Here is an 18,847-nt window from a genome sequence, read left to right as displayed (position 1 = left end):
AAATATCACAAAACCTGGAGCACTACTGGCAACAACCATCAAGCTTTACCTTACATGAAAATGTAACTAAGATGTAAGTCCTTTTACTTAAGGCTTCATTTTACCTGTGCAAGAAATGATGTAGAAATAACCAATATGCTGATAGAATGCCCTTTAAAAACTCAGTTTCTCTGGACTGGGGATTTTAGCTTACTTTCATTTTACAGGGTATCTCGACTTTGTAGGGAACAGCACTTTTTGAAAGCCTGAAACCCTGAGAGGTGGCTGGTGGTGTGTGTGTTGAGTTCTTACACCAAATTGATGTCTTTGCAATATCCATTGCAATCTAAGCAGAAAACGTACAAAAGGTACCACATAGGTATGTTTAGGAACAGTCCTTGCTGCAAGGGCACAGTGATGGCTTATGGTGCACCAGGACCACCGGGGCCTTCTCTGCAAAGCTCATTTTGAGAAAGTTGGCCCCAGGCTGTATGGGTACTCGTGGTTATTCCTCCCCAGCTGTGAGCCTGGACAGGTGCCCTTCTTTGAGACGCCTGCTTACTGGTTCCTCTGCCCTGCTGAGGTCCCTCTCAATGGCAGCGACCATCTGAAGGCCCAACCACGCCGCCCCGTTTTGCACAACCTGCAAGGCTGCGCTCCCTCCTGTTGTCCAGAGCATCCCAGGACCCCCCCTTGGGAAGCACCACGAGTGACTGGCCTCCGCCTGGGTGATGGCTGCCACTTGTCACAGCTCTGAGCTCAGTGCAGCCAATCTTCGAGCCGCCTCACACCCGCTCACCTCAGCCTGCACGGCATCGCTGTGCCTAGGAGTACGCTGTGGGTGATGGCATCAAGGTAAGGTCAAGGTAAGCAACAGCCACGTGATTTCTCTTTTCATACATCCCTGCTGACTGCTCCCAGTCACCTTCCTACCCTTAGCGTTTTCGGCGTGGCTTCCAGGAGGCCATGCTCCACTACTTTTCCCAGGTGAGGCTGGCTGGCCTCTGGCTCCCGAGGCCCTTCTGTCTTCCAGGCCTCAGCAGCCTCCCCTTGCTGCCGTGTCCTCCATGAGCAGATGCAGAGTGGCCCCACCGCGACCTCAGCCAGCTGCCTCAGCACACGTGGGTGCATCCCGACGGGTCCCAGGTGCTCCTGTCTGTCCTCTGTGTTTAAATGTTCCCCGTCCCAGTCCTGCACCGCAGTCAGCCTGCCTCCAGACAATCCCCTGCTCTCGAGGATCTGCAATTCCTGGGACTGGGCTCGCTATGAAGACCAAGAAGGTGGCTCTGGATGCTACTGGGACGCCTTTTCATTGTCCTTTGTCCCCAGATCCCCTGCCCCACGCAGGTGTGCGGCGGGTTGAAGTTCATATTCCATTTCAGTACCACGTCAATAAGCTGCAGCGCAGAAAAAGCCCCACCAAATCCATTTCAACAGAGACGAATCAGAATATTTTGCAGAGCAACCAGTGTGTAACAGCTGAATTGGACAATTATTTGCTTATATGTTTTGCTTTATTTGTATGAATAAAATAAAACAAACAATACGGGTCTTAATGCAGGCTTCTTGCATCTATAAGCATTTCTGCTGCCTCTTCCATGAAGAAAGCACTCCTGGGAGCGTTTGCCATTTCTTAGTGGAAGAAGAGATTGTGTAAATATTTCTCAGAAAAAGAAAGAACTTCTTTGACCTTCATCTAATTAAAAAAAAAAAAAAAAAAAAAAAAAAAAAAAAAAGGAAGAAACAAAGAAATCAAGCAAGGCAAATTAAATTAAGTAATCCTACTGGTTGTCCTATGGAAGAAATTTTCTCATCTATTTATTCATGAAGAAAAGTGCTTTCCCTAGGCAGACAATTCAGTGTCAGAAAAAAACGCTAGATGAGGCAAAATGTTGTAGAAATTATTATTTTTTTAATATACAGTCCAGTTCCTGTCACTTGTGGTGCATGAAATAAGACCCCAGCAATGTCTCTGCAATGCCGCTAGCCAGCCAAACACTTTGGGATCGGTCCCTCACCAGTGTTTTATTCTTCAGCAAACTTTACCAGTAAAAACTTGTTCATCTCTTTTAGGAGAAATCACACCCCAAAAATCTGACTTTATTTTACCTCTTGGACACTGGGAATGACTTTTAGGACTGGTACGTTGTCATGTTAGTACCACAGCTACAGAGATTGTTGGGCTGCTTTTGTGGTGTGTTGTGTTTTTGTGTTTTTTTTTTTTTCCCTGAAAAAATCTCCGCATGCAGTACGTGCAACCTCCTCACCTCCCAGCCCTGCAGAACCTTCTTCGCAGATTTTAATTAGGTTTTAATTAGAAATGCAGTCCCTCATTGTCCCTACTTCTGGTCCTGCAGAGCGGCTGGGGGCTGGCAGCCAGGCCGCAGGCTGGGGGCAATTCCCCCTGCCCAGCCCCAGGCCAGGCGCTCGATGGTGGCGAGGGGGAAAAGAGCTTTAGCCAGGCTGAGCGTGCAGCCAAACTGCATGGGGGTGTCCTTAAGGAAACAAACAAAAACCAAACCAGGAGCTGTGAACGTTGAGTTAAAAAGCCCCCCTCTCCGTAAGCCTTCAAACTACAGATGAGTTACTACCCGAACCAGATTTCGGAGCGCTCATCTCCGCACCGAGCCAGGGGCTTTCTATCAGGGTAATCACAGGCTGTGCTGGGCGTTTGATCTCAGCAGTGCTGAACTTCACAGGAAACATGTCAGAGGCACGAAACCCTGAGGCATCAGACTACGCCTGATGAAAAAGAAAATCCTTTGTCTGACTTGCCTGGTCTCTCAGATGCCTAGAAGAATAATTAAGGCAGAAAGATGCTTTCTAGATAAAAACCATAGCTCATTACTGCCTATAAAGGAGATGGATAGTAGAAATAATAATCGCATAAAGGTATTTTTGAGCTCCTCTAAGTTCCCCGGAGTTCAAGGGAAGGCTCTGGTTGTTCCAAGGAATTAAGCATTCTTTTTTTGTCACACAGATTGGTGCAGGTAATAATCCCCACACAGCTACTGTCACGTTAGCTCTTCCTCCAACAGCAGGCCAAGCTCGTACCTCAGCTGCTGATAGACATCTGCACACAGCTACACATACGCTGGCGTGCAAGCACATTTATATATTCAATCACAGCAATTTGTTCTTATGAAATGTATGGCATATTTAAATCAACTTTGAAAGGTGTTTAAGGTGGCTGGGAGTAAGCGACACAAAGCTACATGGGGCAACAAGAGCCAACAAGGGCAAAGCAACCAAAGGCTGGCCGAGCCTGATCTTTCTGATTTGACAGCACGGTTGTGAGTCAAATGAATAAAATTATCCTCAGTTTTACCCCTGGAGATGCCCAGGAGTGCCTGCTTTACAGGTATTCCCTTGTGGATGCTTTAGCAATTCAGGTGCAATGCTGAGAACATAAACATTGCTCCACTTCACATTTCCACTCCTTGTCCTCCACCTGTAATCATTTGCCACATCCCACACTGGGTGTAAGCCACACTATTTTCAACACGACCGTGAGCTGCTTTGCAGGACTAATGGCTTGAGATGAAAAACCTGCACGGAAGCCCCCAGGTGCCACAGGGCGCCAGCTCTGGGCTCTCTGCTCCTCTGCGTTCATCCCGGGTCTCATTCTTACAACCCATCGCTCCTGGCGCGGGGCTGGCGCTTTGCTCCTTGCACAGCAGCTGTTGCTTTAATGCAGCACCACTGCTCGCCTGCACAAAAACCTGCTCCTGCACAGAGCAGCCCACCTGCGGTCCAAAGGGCAAAAACTAAAGTAACTCACTTGTTCCTGATGATACTTTCCCCTAATAGCAACACCAGTAACGGGAGGTTTGTCTTTGCTCACTAATTTCCTCATTGATAAACGAATTTCTCTCCTGCTAATCACAGTCCCTGAAATAGCTCAGCATTTTTAAAGCCATAGCAGTGCCCCGTGCCATGTTGTACATTTCTAAGTTGGGCTGGCGAAGTTGCCTTTCTTTCCCCACTGCCTGAGATTAATGCTCCCTCATCTGGGAGGCGAGCTGAGAAGAAATCCTTGAGGCATCTCTAAGGGTGCACTTTCAGTTTCTGACAGCAGGGACTACCTCCTTCAACTTCCAGGCCAAGTTGTTCATTTTAGAGCTGGCCTCATGGCAGAGGTGTCTGCGGGACGTTCCCACCTCCAGCAGTAAGTTACACACAAATCCTTTGTCTGCAGGGATGGGAATCAGAAGCCCGATGCACCACTAAAACCACCCAGAGAGCTGACACTGTCTCAAGCAAGAGACGAAAGCTGCTCGAAGCAGGAGCTGTACATGCCGAGAAGCTTGGCCTAGGCCATCTGCAGTGGTGAGGGCTTCACCCCGGCTGAACTCTGCAACAAGAGGCAGCGATTCTGCTGCTTTCAGCTGTGGGGCTGCTCGTGTCTCTTCATTAACCGAGCGGGAAGCCAAGCCCTGGTTGTGGTGAGGCAGACACAGCACCCAGATGTGGAAGAACACAAAGTACAGTCTGAACTTTGAAGAATAAGCCAGAAGACAGCGATGCTGCAATACACAAAAAGTTTATTTTTAAGTTTGTCTTTTCTGAAGGCAAAATATAATAGAACCTAACATCAATGTATTTTGTACAACAAAACAGTTTTCATATGAGAACAGACAATCCATGAAGAGTTTTTAAGTCTTAGAACTGCTTCCCTTTTTATCATGCTTTCTTGTGGTCAACAAAAAGTTGGCACAGAAGACGTCATGGCAGTCAGTCCGCGGGTGTGCTCCCTCAGATCCTCGTCAGCTGGTGCCACAGGCTGGAGGGCAGGATGCTTTCCACTTTTTCCATCACGAAATTTAAAGGGGCAAAGAGGGTGCTGAGAAACTGCAAAAAAACAGATACATGTTCAGGGCAAAATCCAGGACATGATACGCATCAGGAGAAAGCTGTCTGACGTGACAAACTCTCGCTGCTTGCTTCTGTAAAACTCTCTGGCATCATAGAAATGAAGCAATTCTCGCATAAAGCCTTTCTGCCAAATTCTGAGCCTTACATGTGCACAGATTTCTGGATTTTGCAGTCAGGCAAGGAAGAGCCCCGTTTCTACAAAGATCAAAGTGATGAACTACAGAAGTTTCCACAAGTCTAACATCCTGGACCAAGGCACACACTGAAGCCACTAAAGGCTCAAACCAAATCCTACTGAAGTGAAATAGGCTTCATTGCACTGATTTTATTTACAACTACTTAATAATACAATTATTTATTTTATTTCATATTACACTTATTTCAAATTACACTAATTTTAACTCATCTTTGCACATCCCATGGAGGTATTCTGGAGCCCTACACGTGTGAGAGAATCCCACGATGTGCAGAGTCGGCTGCCTCAAGACTCTGAGCCCCGTGCCTTCTCACCGTTTTGGCTGATGCGACTTTGCCAGAAACAAACAGCTCTGCGTGGAACTGAGCAGCACGGAGCTGCACCAGATTTGTGTTTCAGTTACTGCTGCGCAGTCAGCACAAGGCACAAACTCTGCTTACTACCCCGGCGTGTCTATTCAGTCTCCTTCGGAGGTCAGTGTTAAAGCCGATCTGGTGCTGGATGTGTTCTCCTTTTGCCCGTAAGAAGTCTCTCTCCTGACAAAACGAGGGCATCAGACAATACATGACACACAAACACTCTTTTTAATGTTCTGAATTCAGTCCATGCATTTTAAAGGCAACAGGGAGCACTGAAACTCGTTTTTCCCTTCTTGGACACATTTGCATACAATGCACACCCTGTATCACCGTCAACTTGTGCCTCATGGAAGAATCAGGTAGGGCCATTGCTGGTATAGAGATTTTGTCACAAGCACAGGTCAGAGAAGAAGCCTTTCCTACCTGCAGCCGAACAGAGTGTTGCAGCTGTAGCGCTACATACCAGCTGTCAAGCTATTGGCATGAATCAAAGCTGGATGAACACAGCGCTGACCTCCCTCATCTCAGAGTTTGCCATTCCTGCTCCCAGTGGCTCGCCCAAGTGCAACCATTCCCCTGGTTAAGCTGGGAACTGTTCCAACACATCCCGTAAATTTTGAAGCATGCAAAAAGCTCATCAGAGGCCAACTTCTGCTCTTTGTGCAGCACTTCATCTAAGTGGTAGTCTTGCACCAGCACACGTACGTGGATAACACTCAGCTTTGTGACCAGTGCTAATTGCCTACTTGTTAAATCAATTAAGCCTCATTTGCCTGATGGTAAGTTTTATTGTAATTCACAGATTTTGTGTTCCTGAAGTAGTCGATTACATCCCGTAACAAAGATTCTGGAGCAGAGATGAGCTACGTCTTTTCCACCTGGCAAATCAGCTGGTTTACAAAGGATAACTGAATTCATGGCTACCAAAGCCTGGCTCCACTGAAGTCCGAGCAAAACCCTTGCTGACAGCAAGTGGTTCAGGATGCCACCTACTCTCTTCTTCGAGCCCACGTAAATGGGGTGCGCTGAGGCTGTCCCAGGGGCGATCTTAAAGTCTCCTCTCCTTCTAAAGTGCTGATGTTTGCCTCCTGCCTTCTCCTTGCTAACCCCTGCTCTGCCACGATATTCTCGCTCACCAGGCACAAGCAGCCCGTCTCTCACAGAGCCAGCTAAAACCCTGACCCCACAGCTCAGTTTCTCTTCTCACAGATAACAAAGAACCCATTTCCTGGCCCTGAAAGCTGCAGGACACAAAGGGCTCCTCTCAGCTGACAGCGTGGTTGGTGCAAGGCCTGGTAGCCAGCCACCAGGCTGCTGGAGCAGGGCATGGTGTGAGGCCCTTGGAAAACTGGTGCTCCTGTGCTCCTGCCCTCCAGCAGCTCTGGCAGCTGCCTATCCGGCTGGTTTGCCACCCAGGAGGGCTCAGTCTGCATCACACATTTTTGTTTTAATGTTTTTTGCTCTTCCCTTCGGTCCTACCTTTTCTTTCCCCACACAGAACAGAAAACCCAGGAATTTGAGGTGGCAGAGCTGGCGATGGGAGACCTGTAAAAGTTTGCTATCGTTGTTTTGTACTTTAAAGGACAGCAAATGGCCTGGCTATTTCAAAGCTGGCAGAAGTGGATTTCCAGGCCCACCTTCTGAATACTGTCTGATAAAACAGATGTGGAAAAGCATCTTTTTAAGCTTTTCCACGGCATAGCCAGTATCTGCATGAAGGAACTGACCCTGTGATCTGACCACACGTTCCCTACCTCAGCGGCTATAGGGGTCCAAGCAGATGAGAGATTTCCCTGTGCAAACCTGCTTGCTGAGCTGAGGTCTCATCCATCATACAAGAAATACTGAGACTGGCCAGGCCGGTGATCCCAGGCAAACAAAGGAATCAAATCAAAGACAAGTTAGTCCTGCTGAAGTTTCACTCATCTTAGCAATTCGGTGTGACGTAACTAGGCACTGCACTGCTAGACACTTGACTTGATGCATTACATACTGATTCCCTTGTTAATACTTCTCTCAGTTTTAAGACACGTTCTTATTGCTGCCATGTTATGAAGGAGCTGTATTTAGATATTGTTATATTTCTGCATGACGATGAAGACTTTCAAACGCATTTACACTGCGCAATTCCATCCAAGCCATGCAATCAGGAATTTGTTTTGCTTGTATTCATGTCCAAAATCATGTATTCAACCTCCAAAAGCCTCATTAGAAAGTCTAGCAAAAACTAAAAGCATAAGCTAGGAATGTGCTTCTCCTAACCAAGCAAAAATGCTCAGAGCTGTTGTCACTTTCAAGTTACTTATGCTCAGGCTGACAAAACACTCGAATGGGAGAACTGGATTCTTCTCATTTCTGCATGGGAAGAGCCAGGCCTACTTCCAGGTGCAACCTGACCAACTTGGCTGGATGCATTGGGAATATCTGCACTTGCTGCTCACCTGGCAGGCAGCACTCAGAGCAAGTTGTGGCTCCAAAACACGGGGTGCACTGATGGGGTTTGGTGAACTCCTGTGAGCCTTTGTCAACGTCCGAGAAGAGGAAAACAGCTTTAAAATGCCTTGGACTTCTGCATCCAGTGGTGTAACACAGGCTGCTCAAAGGCACTGCCACAGAGGCACAGCCTCACACAGGGAGGTCCTCAGCACTCAGGGGCTTTCTCTGCCTTGGGGAATCTGTCACTGCCGGATTCATACCTGTGGTCCTAGGACAGCCAGCTAGCTGACGTGGGGGTCTTTCCATGAGAAAATCAGTTTTCTCTAAGTACAGATGATCAAGACTTCTGTGCAAATTGAATTTTACCTTGAAATTGTATGGACATGCCTAGTACCACTGGATTTAGTTCCCATTGTAACCAGCATTTCTCCTTTAGCTCTGCAAACAACAGAATCCGTGAGGCCTGGTCTCACCATGCATGTGGACTCCCACCTTTAGTAATGCCTCAGAACTCAGGTGGCAACCCCTCCTGGTGGTACCACTCTTCCTCTTTCAGCCAGATGCCCATTTTCACAAAATTGTGCCAGAACACCACATCTTTGGGACCCCCACATGTCAGATTTGACCATAACTGACCAACTGGCCAGCAGTTAGTAGAATGGATGGAACAGATGGGGTTAGAAAATGTCACTTCTGTGATTTATTTCCTTTGCTCTCTCTCCTTCTTCCTTCCCTCTTGACATACAAGATTAAATGCTGTTATTAACACAGTTCGCACCTAGATTTGTTGCAGACTAATTCATGAAATGGAGTAGATATCCACATATGGGGTGGTCTCCACAGGTTTTTCACAAATCTGTATGTATGCCAAATCAGTCTGGAGTGCCAGGACAGTGAGAGCGTGTGGGTTAACGGGCTATGGGAGAAGTGCAACAAGATGCTTCCTGGAGAACAGGTCAAAGCCAATTCCCAACGCCCACTCATGCTAACTTAGTTAGTGTTTGTGAAATACAACAAATATCGACTTACAGTAACATAAGCCTGGGCTGTGATGATGATATTACATCTGTGAAACGCTTTTGGGACTGGGAGGCATGGAGAAAGAATAATCTTGTCCCATTAAACCACAGTTTCGTGCTGTTTGTAACAGAACACAAGGCAATGAGCACTGACCATGCAGGCGTAGGTAACTCAATGCATGTAGCTACAGCAACAGTCAACACATCCATCTTTGAGTTATTTATGAAACTATCTTCCCTAAAACTGAAAGGGACAAGCTATGGCTGGTCAACCTTTTCTTTTCTGTCCTGACACAGCCACATTTCAAAGAGATGGCTGCCGTGATTTTCTTCAGTCCCGTATACCTGAGCTACTTCTCCCAGAGGAGATACCAGAACGAGCCGTCTGAAGCAAAGCCTTTTTGTGAGTCACTGAGGGAACGTCACAGGCCTGGATTCTGCCCTTCCTATGTACAACACGAGCTGTGGTGTCTGTTCTATTAGTTTAACACCAACGGCAGCTGCACTTACACATCAAGGAAGCAGATCCTTCTAGAGAGACTCCGCTCCCCAAATGGCCTTGGAGCCTGGAGGCTCCACAAAACTGAGAAACAATTACTAACATCACCATTAAACTTCTGATGTTTCTGTCCGATTGCACTCAGTAACCACAGCCAGGTGAGTTAAGCTCACACAAACACGCTACCAATTTTCTCCAGCTCCAGCAGCTCACTGCCTGCAGTGGGCACACTCAGTGCAAAACCTCATCGTGCCGCATGCTTGACATCCGCCCTTTGTTGAGGATACAGGGCTGACGAGCACAGGGACAAGTCTAACAGGGACAGATTTCATCTCATTAACTGGCAGCATCAGAAAACTGAAGATGACACCGAAAGAGCCCCCAAACAAGGGTCACACATTGCAAAGACGGAATGGAAAAACAAACAAAAACGCTTAACAAAGAAGCTTCGGAACATATGCCTGAGCTGCACAATTACTGTCCACCAAATAGAAACAAGAGAAAAGAATAGCATTTCAGATAGTCTTCAGCACTTTTTACTGATAGAAGTGGTATCTTTTGCTACAGCTTAACTTATTGTCTGTCTTCTAGAACTAATGAAGCAAAATTATTGACGCTAGAGCCATTGCTGTACCAGACATCCATCACTCACAAGCCTTGTGGAAGACCTGGTTCACTTGCAAAGGGAGCTTGAGAAAGTATTTGCAGTCTGGAATTTGACAAAGCCATTCAGCCTAGTTTTCTTCACCCCTGACCCCTCAAAGTCAAAAGCAACAAAGCCACAACACCCACATCAGGTATAAATATATTTGAGAAAACATATTCTTACAGAGGATAGCCAGCATTTCCTGGAAGAGCACACAGTTTTTTGATCATCTTGGAACTGTTCTGGAATGTGTGTTTTGTTGTTGTTATTGTTGTTGTTTGTTTGTTTGTTTTCATATCCTAGAACACCAGAACAATGATGTTCTTGGCTTTGAAATGAAAAAAAAGTATGTGAACAGTTCGTGGCCTTTCCCCCTCAGCCTCCAACTCTTATTAATCCTTAGTGGGTTACAGAAGCAGAATTAGCACAGACTTCCCTGGATACAGTTAAGAGAAGTTATGAGGGAAACACTGATGATACTTGTTTCATGGGGAAAGAACAGAGAAATTTCCCCTCGTTAACAGCAGACTGCTTCTGCTCATTCTAAGAGTTTTCATTGCACTGGGAAGCATGGTGCAGTCATTAATGGCTCTACACTAAAAAGAGGAGTTCTGCAAACCATAATTAGTTTATTTTATTGGATTATGTACATGAACACAGATATTACGTTGTCCAACCGAGACCTTTTTTGGCAAAATCACAAGAGATGTAACCTAACCAAAGAGCCATGTAAACCCAAGAAGACAGTAGTGTGTTTCACTGATTAAAACCCTTAGGAGTTGTTCAATGTCCCTGCTCAGACATCTCGTGATGTTTTATTTATATTAGTGAATGTGTAGATGTTTAATGCTCAGCAATATTTCTCTCAGCTCTTCCTGTATCTGTGTCTTTAGTTACCAGAAGAGAGCAGCAGCAGGGAATACTCACAGCTTTTGCGAAGACCCCCATAAGCTCTGGGAACTGATGTGTCAAGAGGGCTAGCATGGCTGTGAAAGAACAGAGTCCAGCAGTGAAGAGGATGAAGAAGGGAAGCTCTTTCTTGGGGTAAACTGAAACTTCATGAAATGCTGTAGAAAAAAGAGGGAAGGAGAGGGCATTGAATGTAAAAACAAACAACATTCTTACGTGGTTTTAAACAGTCATAGACACCCAAAGACGCTTTTGAAGAAAGAAACATACAGAAGATCTGAAACATCTTAGGCCAATGCTATTGTTGTGTCAGCTGTCTTATTGCCAAGTAATTCTGATCTCAAGATCCTATCTACCTTACTCTGACCTACCTAGAAAAATACTTTTGCCTTCCTTGTGTCAGAGCTAGCTGTAATGCAACTATGCAACCACTAACCCCAGAAAAACTACCTACAAATAAAACGGCCATTTTTTTCTGCAGACCATTGACTAGCCATATGGCTGCATGTTTGCTAATGCTGATAAACACTGGGTGCAGAAACGTGCACCTGGGAGCAGCAGTGGGAGCAGTCTTTCAGCAGCCGCATGGTTGTGGATTGGTGTAAGCAGGTTGTAAAACTACCTTCATTGTAACAGTAAATTCTGGGGGTTACATGTGCAGAACCAAGAAATGCTATCCTAATCGTAGGACACACAAACACATATTTTCAATTCCCAATTTTCACAATTCTTTGTATCCTTGTAACAATGCAACAGCTTTTGAAAGTTTTGAAAAATGAACTTTAACAGTGAAATTTTAACCTATTTGTTAGTATATACTAAAAGGAATGCAAGAATTTCCTTGACTCTGGTTATTAAAAAATTGCTCACTGGGCTTTGGAGGAAGCAGCACAGACAATAATTACAGGGTCGGAGGAGGACAAGCAGCACTCTACTAGAAGATTATATTCCTTAAACCTTTATGGTGGCTCTGATTCAAGGTGAAAATCTGTCTGGGTTGGCAAAACGTTTGGTGAACTCTTGTCTGCCTGCTTCACTCATTCAGTCCATAGTTTGGAGTTACAACCAAGATACATGCAAACTTCGAAATATTTTTTTCTGATACAAGACCAACCTCAAAGCTTCCCGTATACCGAAATCCCCTGACTATTTATATGCACACAAGACATTACTCTTCCATTTTGCCTACTTTCTTCGCTTCAGTGATCAGGTCTCATCTCACCATATGTGCAGGCAACATAAGCTCAGGGCAATCCAGCAGCATGGCAGAGCAATATGACTGAGCTCCTCCAGGGTGGAGTGCTTTCCAATACAAACAGTAGGAATTCTTAAGATTTTAAATTTAAATATTATAAACCCAAAACATGTTTAATTTAGGGTTTTGTATTATTATTTAAAAAAAAAAAAAAAAAAAAACAAAGACATAATTTGCAATTTTTATGTCGACAATTTCTGGTGTGCAGTTGTTTGCATGTGCCTTTGACATGGCCTCAAACTTCTTTTTCTTGTGTGTTATCAAGTCATGGCTAAAGTTATGCGATCGGTATTTTTAATTGGAATAGCCTCTCAGATCTCAGTGCTCTGGTATCACTCCAGCTGACTCTCCTTTGAATCGCAAGCAATTAAAGGGTGTGGACAGGTACGACAAACCGCTTTAACCCATCTGTGTCTGTCACAGTACATTAAACCCTTCCCTACTCAAAACCAAGAGATTTTGCAGTGAAATGCATTTCCCATAACTGCAGGAACAACACATGACTATCTGAGTATGTTGTTAAGGAGTCCCTTGCTTCTAACATCTGACAGGAAAAAATCATTGTGCATCTAGAACGAGAGTGCTGAACTATTCTGCATGACTTTGTCATTCCTGCATCTCCTGACACTCCACCCTCCCCAGTTCAGTATCCCTCCGAGTAAAGCATGCAGAGCACTCGAAGAGGTGTTGTTATAATTAGGGTGATTCTAATGGGGTGGGGAGATACTGTCGGTTGCCAAGGATTTCTGTGTAATATCAGTGAGAATGCGCTGTGAAGGGGAGCCTCACAGTGAGCGTACTGTAGCCATCTTATTCTCACCTCATGTTTACCCAGGCTCATTAAAAGTGGTGATACATTTTTTAGCCCAGAGGAGAGAGGTCATGAATGAAAGACTACAAAGAGCACAAATGCCCTCAAAAGCAGCATTCCCTCAAAACCAGCATTCCCAGCAGAAGCAGGCTGAGTTTTACTTTTTTCAAAGATTTCTCTTTATTGCTTCATCCGAATAGAGACAGTGAGAGAGGGATCTCCTTCCTCGGATCAACCTGTGTTTGTCTCCTCTGCACTTGTGCGTGTCCCATGTGTGCTCACAGATCCCACTGCCTTTGGTGAGAAAACATGTGGGACTGAAGCCTAACTGTATACAAGGCTGGCTGCTTCAGCTCTTCCTCTGCATTCTTGTGCTCCCCTGCACGCACCGCAAGCAGTCCCGTTTGCTTGTTCTAAAACTCTTCCCCAGGGCTGGATCTGTCTTTATAGCTGTATCTTGCAGAGCACTGGGAACACTGCTGGCACTTAGCTAATACATACCATAAACATATATGATAAATGACTGAGATATTTTCACATCAATCTCTTTATAATAGCACACACATCATTACATGAAGAAAACCCTTTCTTGTTATTTTGGACGGCTTTTCAGAAAACGTCAAAATAACCTGTCAGAATAACAGCTGCATTAATGATCCAGCCGTCCTCAGGCAGGTTTGATCTTGCCTTGGAATTAAGTAGCTAGTGTGTCTGCACAAGACTAACACGGCTGTGCAACTGTGCTCTTGGTTTGATGTGTTGTTATCCTAGATAAAAGATCAGACATATTTTCCACTGTCTTGGCAAGAGAGAAGCAGCGAGATCTAACAGATTTATATCTCCTCAGTAATCTCACTCCCTATCTCCATGCTGTTGACAACAATAAAGATAGCTAATCATCATGAACTATGGCTAGGAACTGCCTTTTAAACAATCAAGTGAGCTCCAGAGACTTGCTGTCAACTGCTTACTCCAATCCAGCACATTCAATTTAAAGAGCATCAGTAGCAATCGGTATGGTGAGACTCACGTAAACACTTCTTTGATGCCAACAATAAGAAAAGTGCAACGTACATGGTAGTAGTTCTCTATCTGCAGTTTCTGTACAAATAGGGTAAGGGTAGAAAAGATGTCCTTTTTCCAGTGGATAGGGGATCATTCTGAAAGCTGGAAAGAAAACAACACCATGCATGAATTACCATGAGCGTGGCAGTCACCAAAGACTTTTAACTCCATTGACAATTTTGAAAAACAAACACAGAAAAAGTAAAATGTTTATATGTGGTTACAAACAGTTTATATATTGATAAATGAAATGCCAAAATATAAATCTACACTTAGCTTTTGTTACTGAAAACAGTTTACTTTTATTCTTGGGAGTGTCAAGTGAGACCATGTTGCAGCTATGTACACAAATGTTTGCACGATCATGGCCTGACATACTTTAACAATTCTATGGCCAAATTTACACATTTTGTCTTTGACTTTCATGCCCCAGAATTTTTAAATTTCAGGGAAAGAACTGTATCTGATATAACAGGTGTAGCCTGCAAAAACGACCAAACAAGCTTGTGAATTTTGGCCAATCCTTGCAATCTCTGTGCATCAGGCATACTAAAAGTTGCATGGAAAAAAGCCCACTACCAGCCGCAGTGATTTACCCATCACACTCCAGCAATACAGGTAACGTGGATGAGTCAAGCCCAGAGAACCAGTTTTCCATCACAGTCACGTTTTCATTTTGTATTTGGCAATCAAAGATTAATATCGAATTATTAAAACCAGGTTCCTCAAATACATTCTTTTTAAACGCACCAGATAACGTCAGGTTTCTGATACAAATCTTCAGGTCGTGGATAAAATAATACTTAATCCTACATGCTTTTAAATTTGAAAATAATAACACAGAGGGAGGGAGATGGATTACTAAATCTGGCCTGTGGTGATGTCATAGGCCATCTGAGTTATGCTCATGTGGTTTATGGAAACACCAGTGCACTTGACTGAATTATAGCTCTGCAATCAATGCCTCCTTTTCCATTATCCTATATATTATTCTCACTGTTAAAATGTCATCAACGTGTTATTCTCACTGTCCCTATGAACATCAGTCACTGAAGCAATATTTTCCTCACCAGATGTCCTAGAAGCACTGTGTATTTTAGATATTAGGTGCTGCCCACCCCCACGCAATAATATTCCATTATCTCTTGCTCTAAAGCAACTGAGGAATTGGTTTAAAATACACAATACCCCAACGTTTTCAGCTGTGCACACTGCATTTGAAATAATATTAGCTGTAATTTTTGTGCAATTGTGTGTTAATTTTTGATTACGTTTAAAGCAATAGTACAGGAGTCAGAAATCCTCAAAGCAGAATAACAATTAGCCAGTGTAACTTCAGCTACTGTGGTATTTCTTCTTGTATTTGAGAGTATTTGAATATTGTTTAAAAATAAAAACATTACACATTAAATTTCAAGACTTGGAATGCAGCCATTCTGTATTACAGGTGTATGACTATCTGCATCTACATAACACACTGCTTTTTGGGAGATTACTATGATAAATCATTATAAATTTTTCTCTGTTGTCAGAAACTTCTTAAACTGAGATAGAAAGAAAAGATATTCCGTGCCCCTGCTCTTTGTAAATCAAAGACTTGTGTTTCTAAGTGTTTCTGCAAAGTAAAACTACCTATCTAATAATTATTCTCTATATGAGGAAGTGCAAAAGACTGTTGAATTACCAAGACCCTTTTCAAAAGAACCTAGAAACCTCTTCATGCAATGTATCCTCTAGGAGAAGTCCTAGTATGATTTTCTTTAATGTCAGAACATGATCTGCATCAGGAGACAACGAATTTGAATCTCAACCTCAGTAGCACTATTAAGAAGAAATGCATTTGCATACAATCTTGGAATGATTCTCAGATTTTGTTGGACAGGTGGTATTCTTTCAAGGTCTTCTTAGTGTATAAAGAGTGTCTTTACGGACACAACCATACTTTTTACTTGCAAGCTGCTTTAAAAATATCGAATTAACTATATTCTGTGTAAGATTTTACAAGCACCACTGTTATGAAGTAACATGGCAATTCCATCTGTTAGGCTATAGAATATGCAGAGGCAGAGGGACAGCATTCTTTGTTCATATGAAGTGTCTGCACTAACAGACCCACAAGGAAGGTATCAAGCAATTGAGGCCACAGAGGTCAAAAAATGGCTTGCTAGTGAGTATTTGCTGAAGGGACCAGGAAATTCAAACATCTAGTCTTGGAAGCACACTTTCCGAAATCTTGCTGCTCCTCCTTTCCTCTGGAGATTTGCATCAGTCTAAAGCCGTGAATCTCTCATCCATCTGCTATCATCATGAACTTCAGGACATATTCTGTGTTTTCCACTGATCTGATACGTACGGTGCTTCCCGACAGAGCTATTGTCTTACCTCAGAGCCAGTTAGGAGGTGTTAGACAACTGTGAGAAGGATAGAGAAACTTACTTTGAGAAACAGCAAAAACTACCATCAAGATGTCTCCATTCAAACTCGTTGTCTACACTCAGTCGGTGGAAAGCATTGGGCAGTTGGAAGCATCTCACTCTAACCTAGATGTCTAAAGCAGGTTGGAGGAACCAGCATCTATTCCCTTCCATTGATGGCAAGGGAATCTAATGACAGAAAATTCAAGTTCATTCAACAAGCTTCTGCTCTAAAAATCTGTTTATACTCATTCTTGAAAAGAAACAAACAAACAAAAAGGTTCTCTGCTGGAAAATGACAAGTTGTAGTCATGCTTCTGCTCATTTCCTGCTCTGCTATCTATCTCTGGGGCACCGAAGATTGGAGGACACAAGTGGCCTTTTTTCCTCCTGGCTCTCTGCTTCAACATGACATTCATCTGCAGCCTTGGAGACAAGGCGAAACCCAGAGTTGAAGTGACCTGAATCAGGTACTGCTCGGAGGGAGAAGAAAACCAGAATTCTTGTTCTGACACTAACTAGGAGAATTTTGGGGAAGTTGTTTTTAACTCCATGAGCCTCAACTACATACTTGCGTAACAGTGCTCCTTAGGGCTTCATTAAAGCTACGGAAATACACGTGCTTACTGTTGACAAACATCACAAGAGCATCAAAGTCAGCACGTGGCAGAGGAGCATCAGAGCTTTCAGCCCCATGTTTGTTCCCTAACAGGCAGTCCCTTAATTTCCAGCAGTTTTAGACAACAGCCCAGGCTGTAAAGGTTTTCTAATATTAACCCTTCATACTCTTCACAGTGCCCCCAAAAAGCCAAGTAAAAATCCAATAAACCAAGCCTTGTGTGATCCTCACATGAAACAACCTTGAGTGTCTGTACAACAATGTATGTGGAGGGATGGATGTTCGATGCTTGTTACTTCAAAATCACTAACAGAAGCTTTTTCCTGAAATTCTGGCTTAATATTTAAACAGGTGATCAAGCCTCTTCTGTCTTACCCTAAATTGCAGTAGTGTTAAGACTCTAACTGAAATCAAAAGGGCCAGTAAAGCTAAAGATGGCAGAACAGATTGCATTGAATTTAAACAGTCTCCTTCACCATGTGACCTAATATTGAATATAGACTAAACAGTCTGTAGGCACTTCAGAGCTGAAAATACCACAAAGACAACTCTGGATAACTTTTGTCAGAGGCCACCTTGATTAGGAATGACCTTATTCTCCTCAGAAGCATTCAGAAGGTGCATCCAAGCAACTAACTCAGACACTGTACTTAGTTCTGCCCATTTGTCACAGGGTTACAGCTGAAGAGTACACGTGTCTGTGCGCTTTAGCTTCCTACACACAACCTGCTAAGCTGAGGCTCGTGGGTATTTTAAGCGCACTGACAGAATTGCACAATTTCAAGACGTGACAAACACATGAATGAAAGAAAGCGAGGGCAACTGACCCCATATGGCAGGCTGTTGGTACGAAATAGTATTTAATTAACTCTATTTTCTCTGTCATGTTTCCACTGGATTTAACTTACAATTAGGCAGAGATGCTAAGGAAGCCTTTATCAAATAAAGGATGTAACAGCAACATAAATAGCTTCCTATATCCTTAAAGAATGTTACCCATACTAAGATATGGACCAGAAGTTACAATGATCTTGAGGTCTCTTCCAACCTAGAAAATTCTGTGATTCTGTGATTATTAGACTAAATTCTGGTGAAACCATTAAATCCCATGACTATCCATGCTTAAGGAAAATCTGAAAAAAGTTCTTGAGGGCCACTGCACAGTTCATCTCTCTCTGAAGTTGCTGTGCAAAATGATTTAGAGATGTTTCTTTATAGGTTACACAACAACAGCCATTAACATCTTACAGGCTAAGGTACCAATATTTCCTAATGAATTCCATATTCAGCTTGCTGGGGGGGGTAATAAAGAGAGGAATCGATTCATGTAGCTAGATGGGAATGCCCCACATTGCCTTGAGGCACAGATGACTACATTTCCTAGTTGGCAGGATGACTGCAGTGCAACCAGCCTCCAGTGCCAAAAGCTGGTCTTGGAAACAGCCCCTTAAGGACTCCCCAGCCTGACAAAGCAAAAGAAGATCTATTTGGGATTCTCTCCAAAATGCTGCTCCATAATGATGGCATATAATGAGGCTTTGGGCTAAAGGACTTCTGCAAGCATCTGGAAAAGAAATACTACAGAAGGACAAACACTGAAAATAAACCACTGGGAAGAAAGCTATGACAGAGAAAGTAACAGAATGGAAGAAATCACAGGAAAAAAGCAAGCAGATAGGAGAGAGATCAACCCCCAAATGACTATGGTACAAATTACCAAACAAGGTGTTCTACACACCTAGAATTAAGGCCATTGTTTCCTCAG

General features: G+C 43.7%; 1 protein-coding gene across 3 annotated transcripts in view; it reads right to left on the bottom strand.

The window, feature by feature from the left end:
- Nucleotides 1-4,506: 4,506 nt before the first annotated feature.
- Nucleotides 4,507-18,847, bottom strand: part of ST7 (suppression of tumorigenicity 7) — a 139,857-nt gene continuing 125,516 nt past the window's right edge. For all 3 annotated transcript variants that reach the window (XM_082771660.1, XM_082771659.1, XM_082771661.1), the window contains 3 exons: nucleotides 14,059-14,151; nucleotides 10,937-11,076; nucleotides 4,507-4,830 (listed from right to left, as the gene is read on the bottom strand). In XM_082771660.1, the coding sequence (XP_082627786.1) occupies nucleotides 4,735-4,830; nucleotides 10,937-11,076; nucleotides 14,059-14,151 (329 nt within the window). In that variant the 3' untranslated portion in view covers nucleotides 4,507-4,734. The remainder of the gene's footprint in view (nucleotides 4,831-10,936; nucleotides 11,077-14,058; nucleotides 14,152-18,847) is intronic.

The sequence above is a fragment of the Aythya marila genome (genome assembly GCF_965140915.1).
Source record: "Aythya marila genome assembly, chromosome: 1".
NCBI classification, from domain to species: Eukaryota; Metazoa; Chordata; class Aves; order Anseriformes; family Anatidae; genus Aythya; species Aythya marila.
This window is presented reverse-complemented; position numbering and strand designations above follow the sequence as displayed.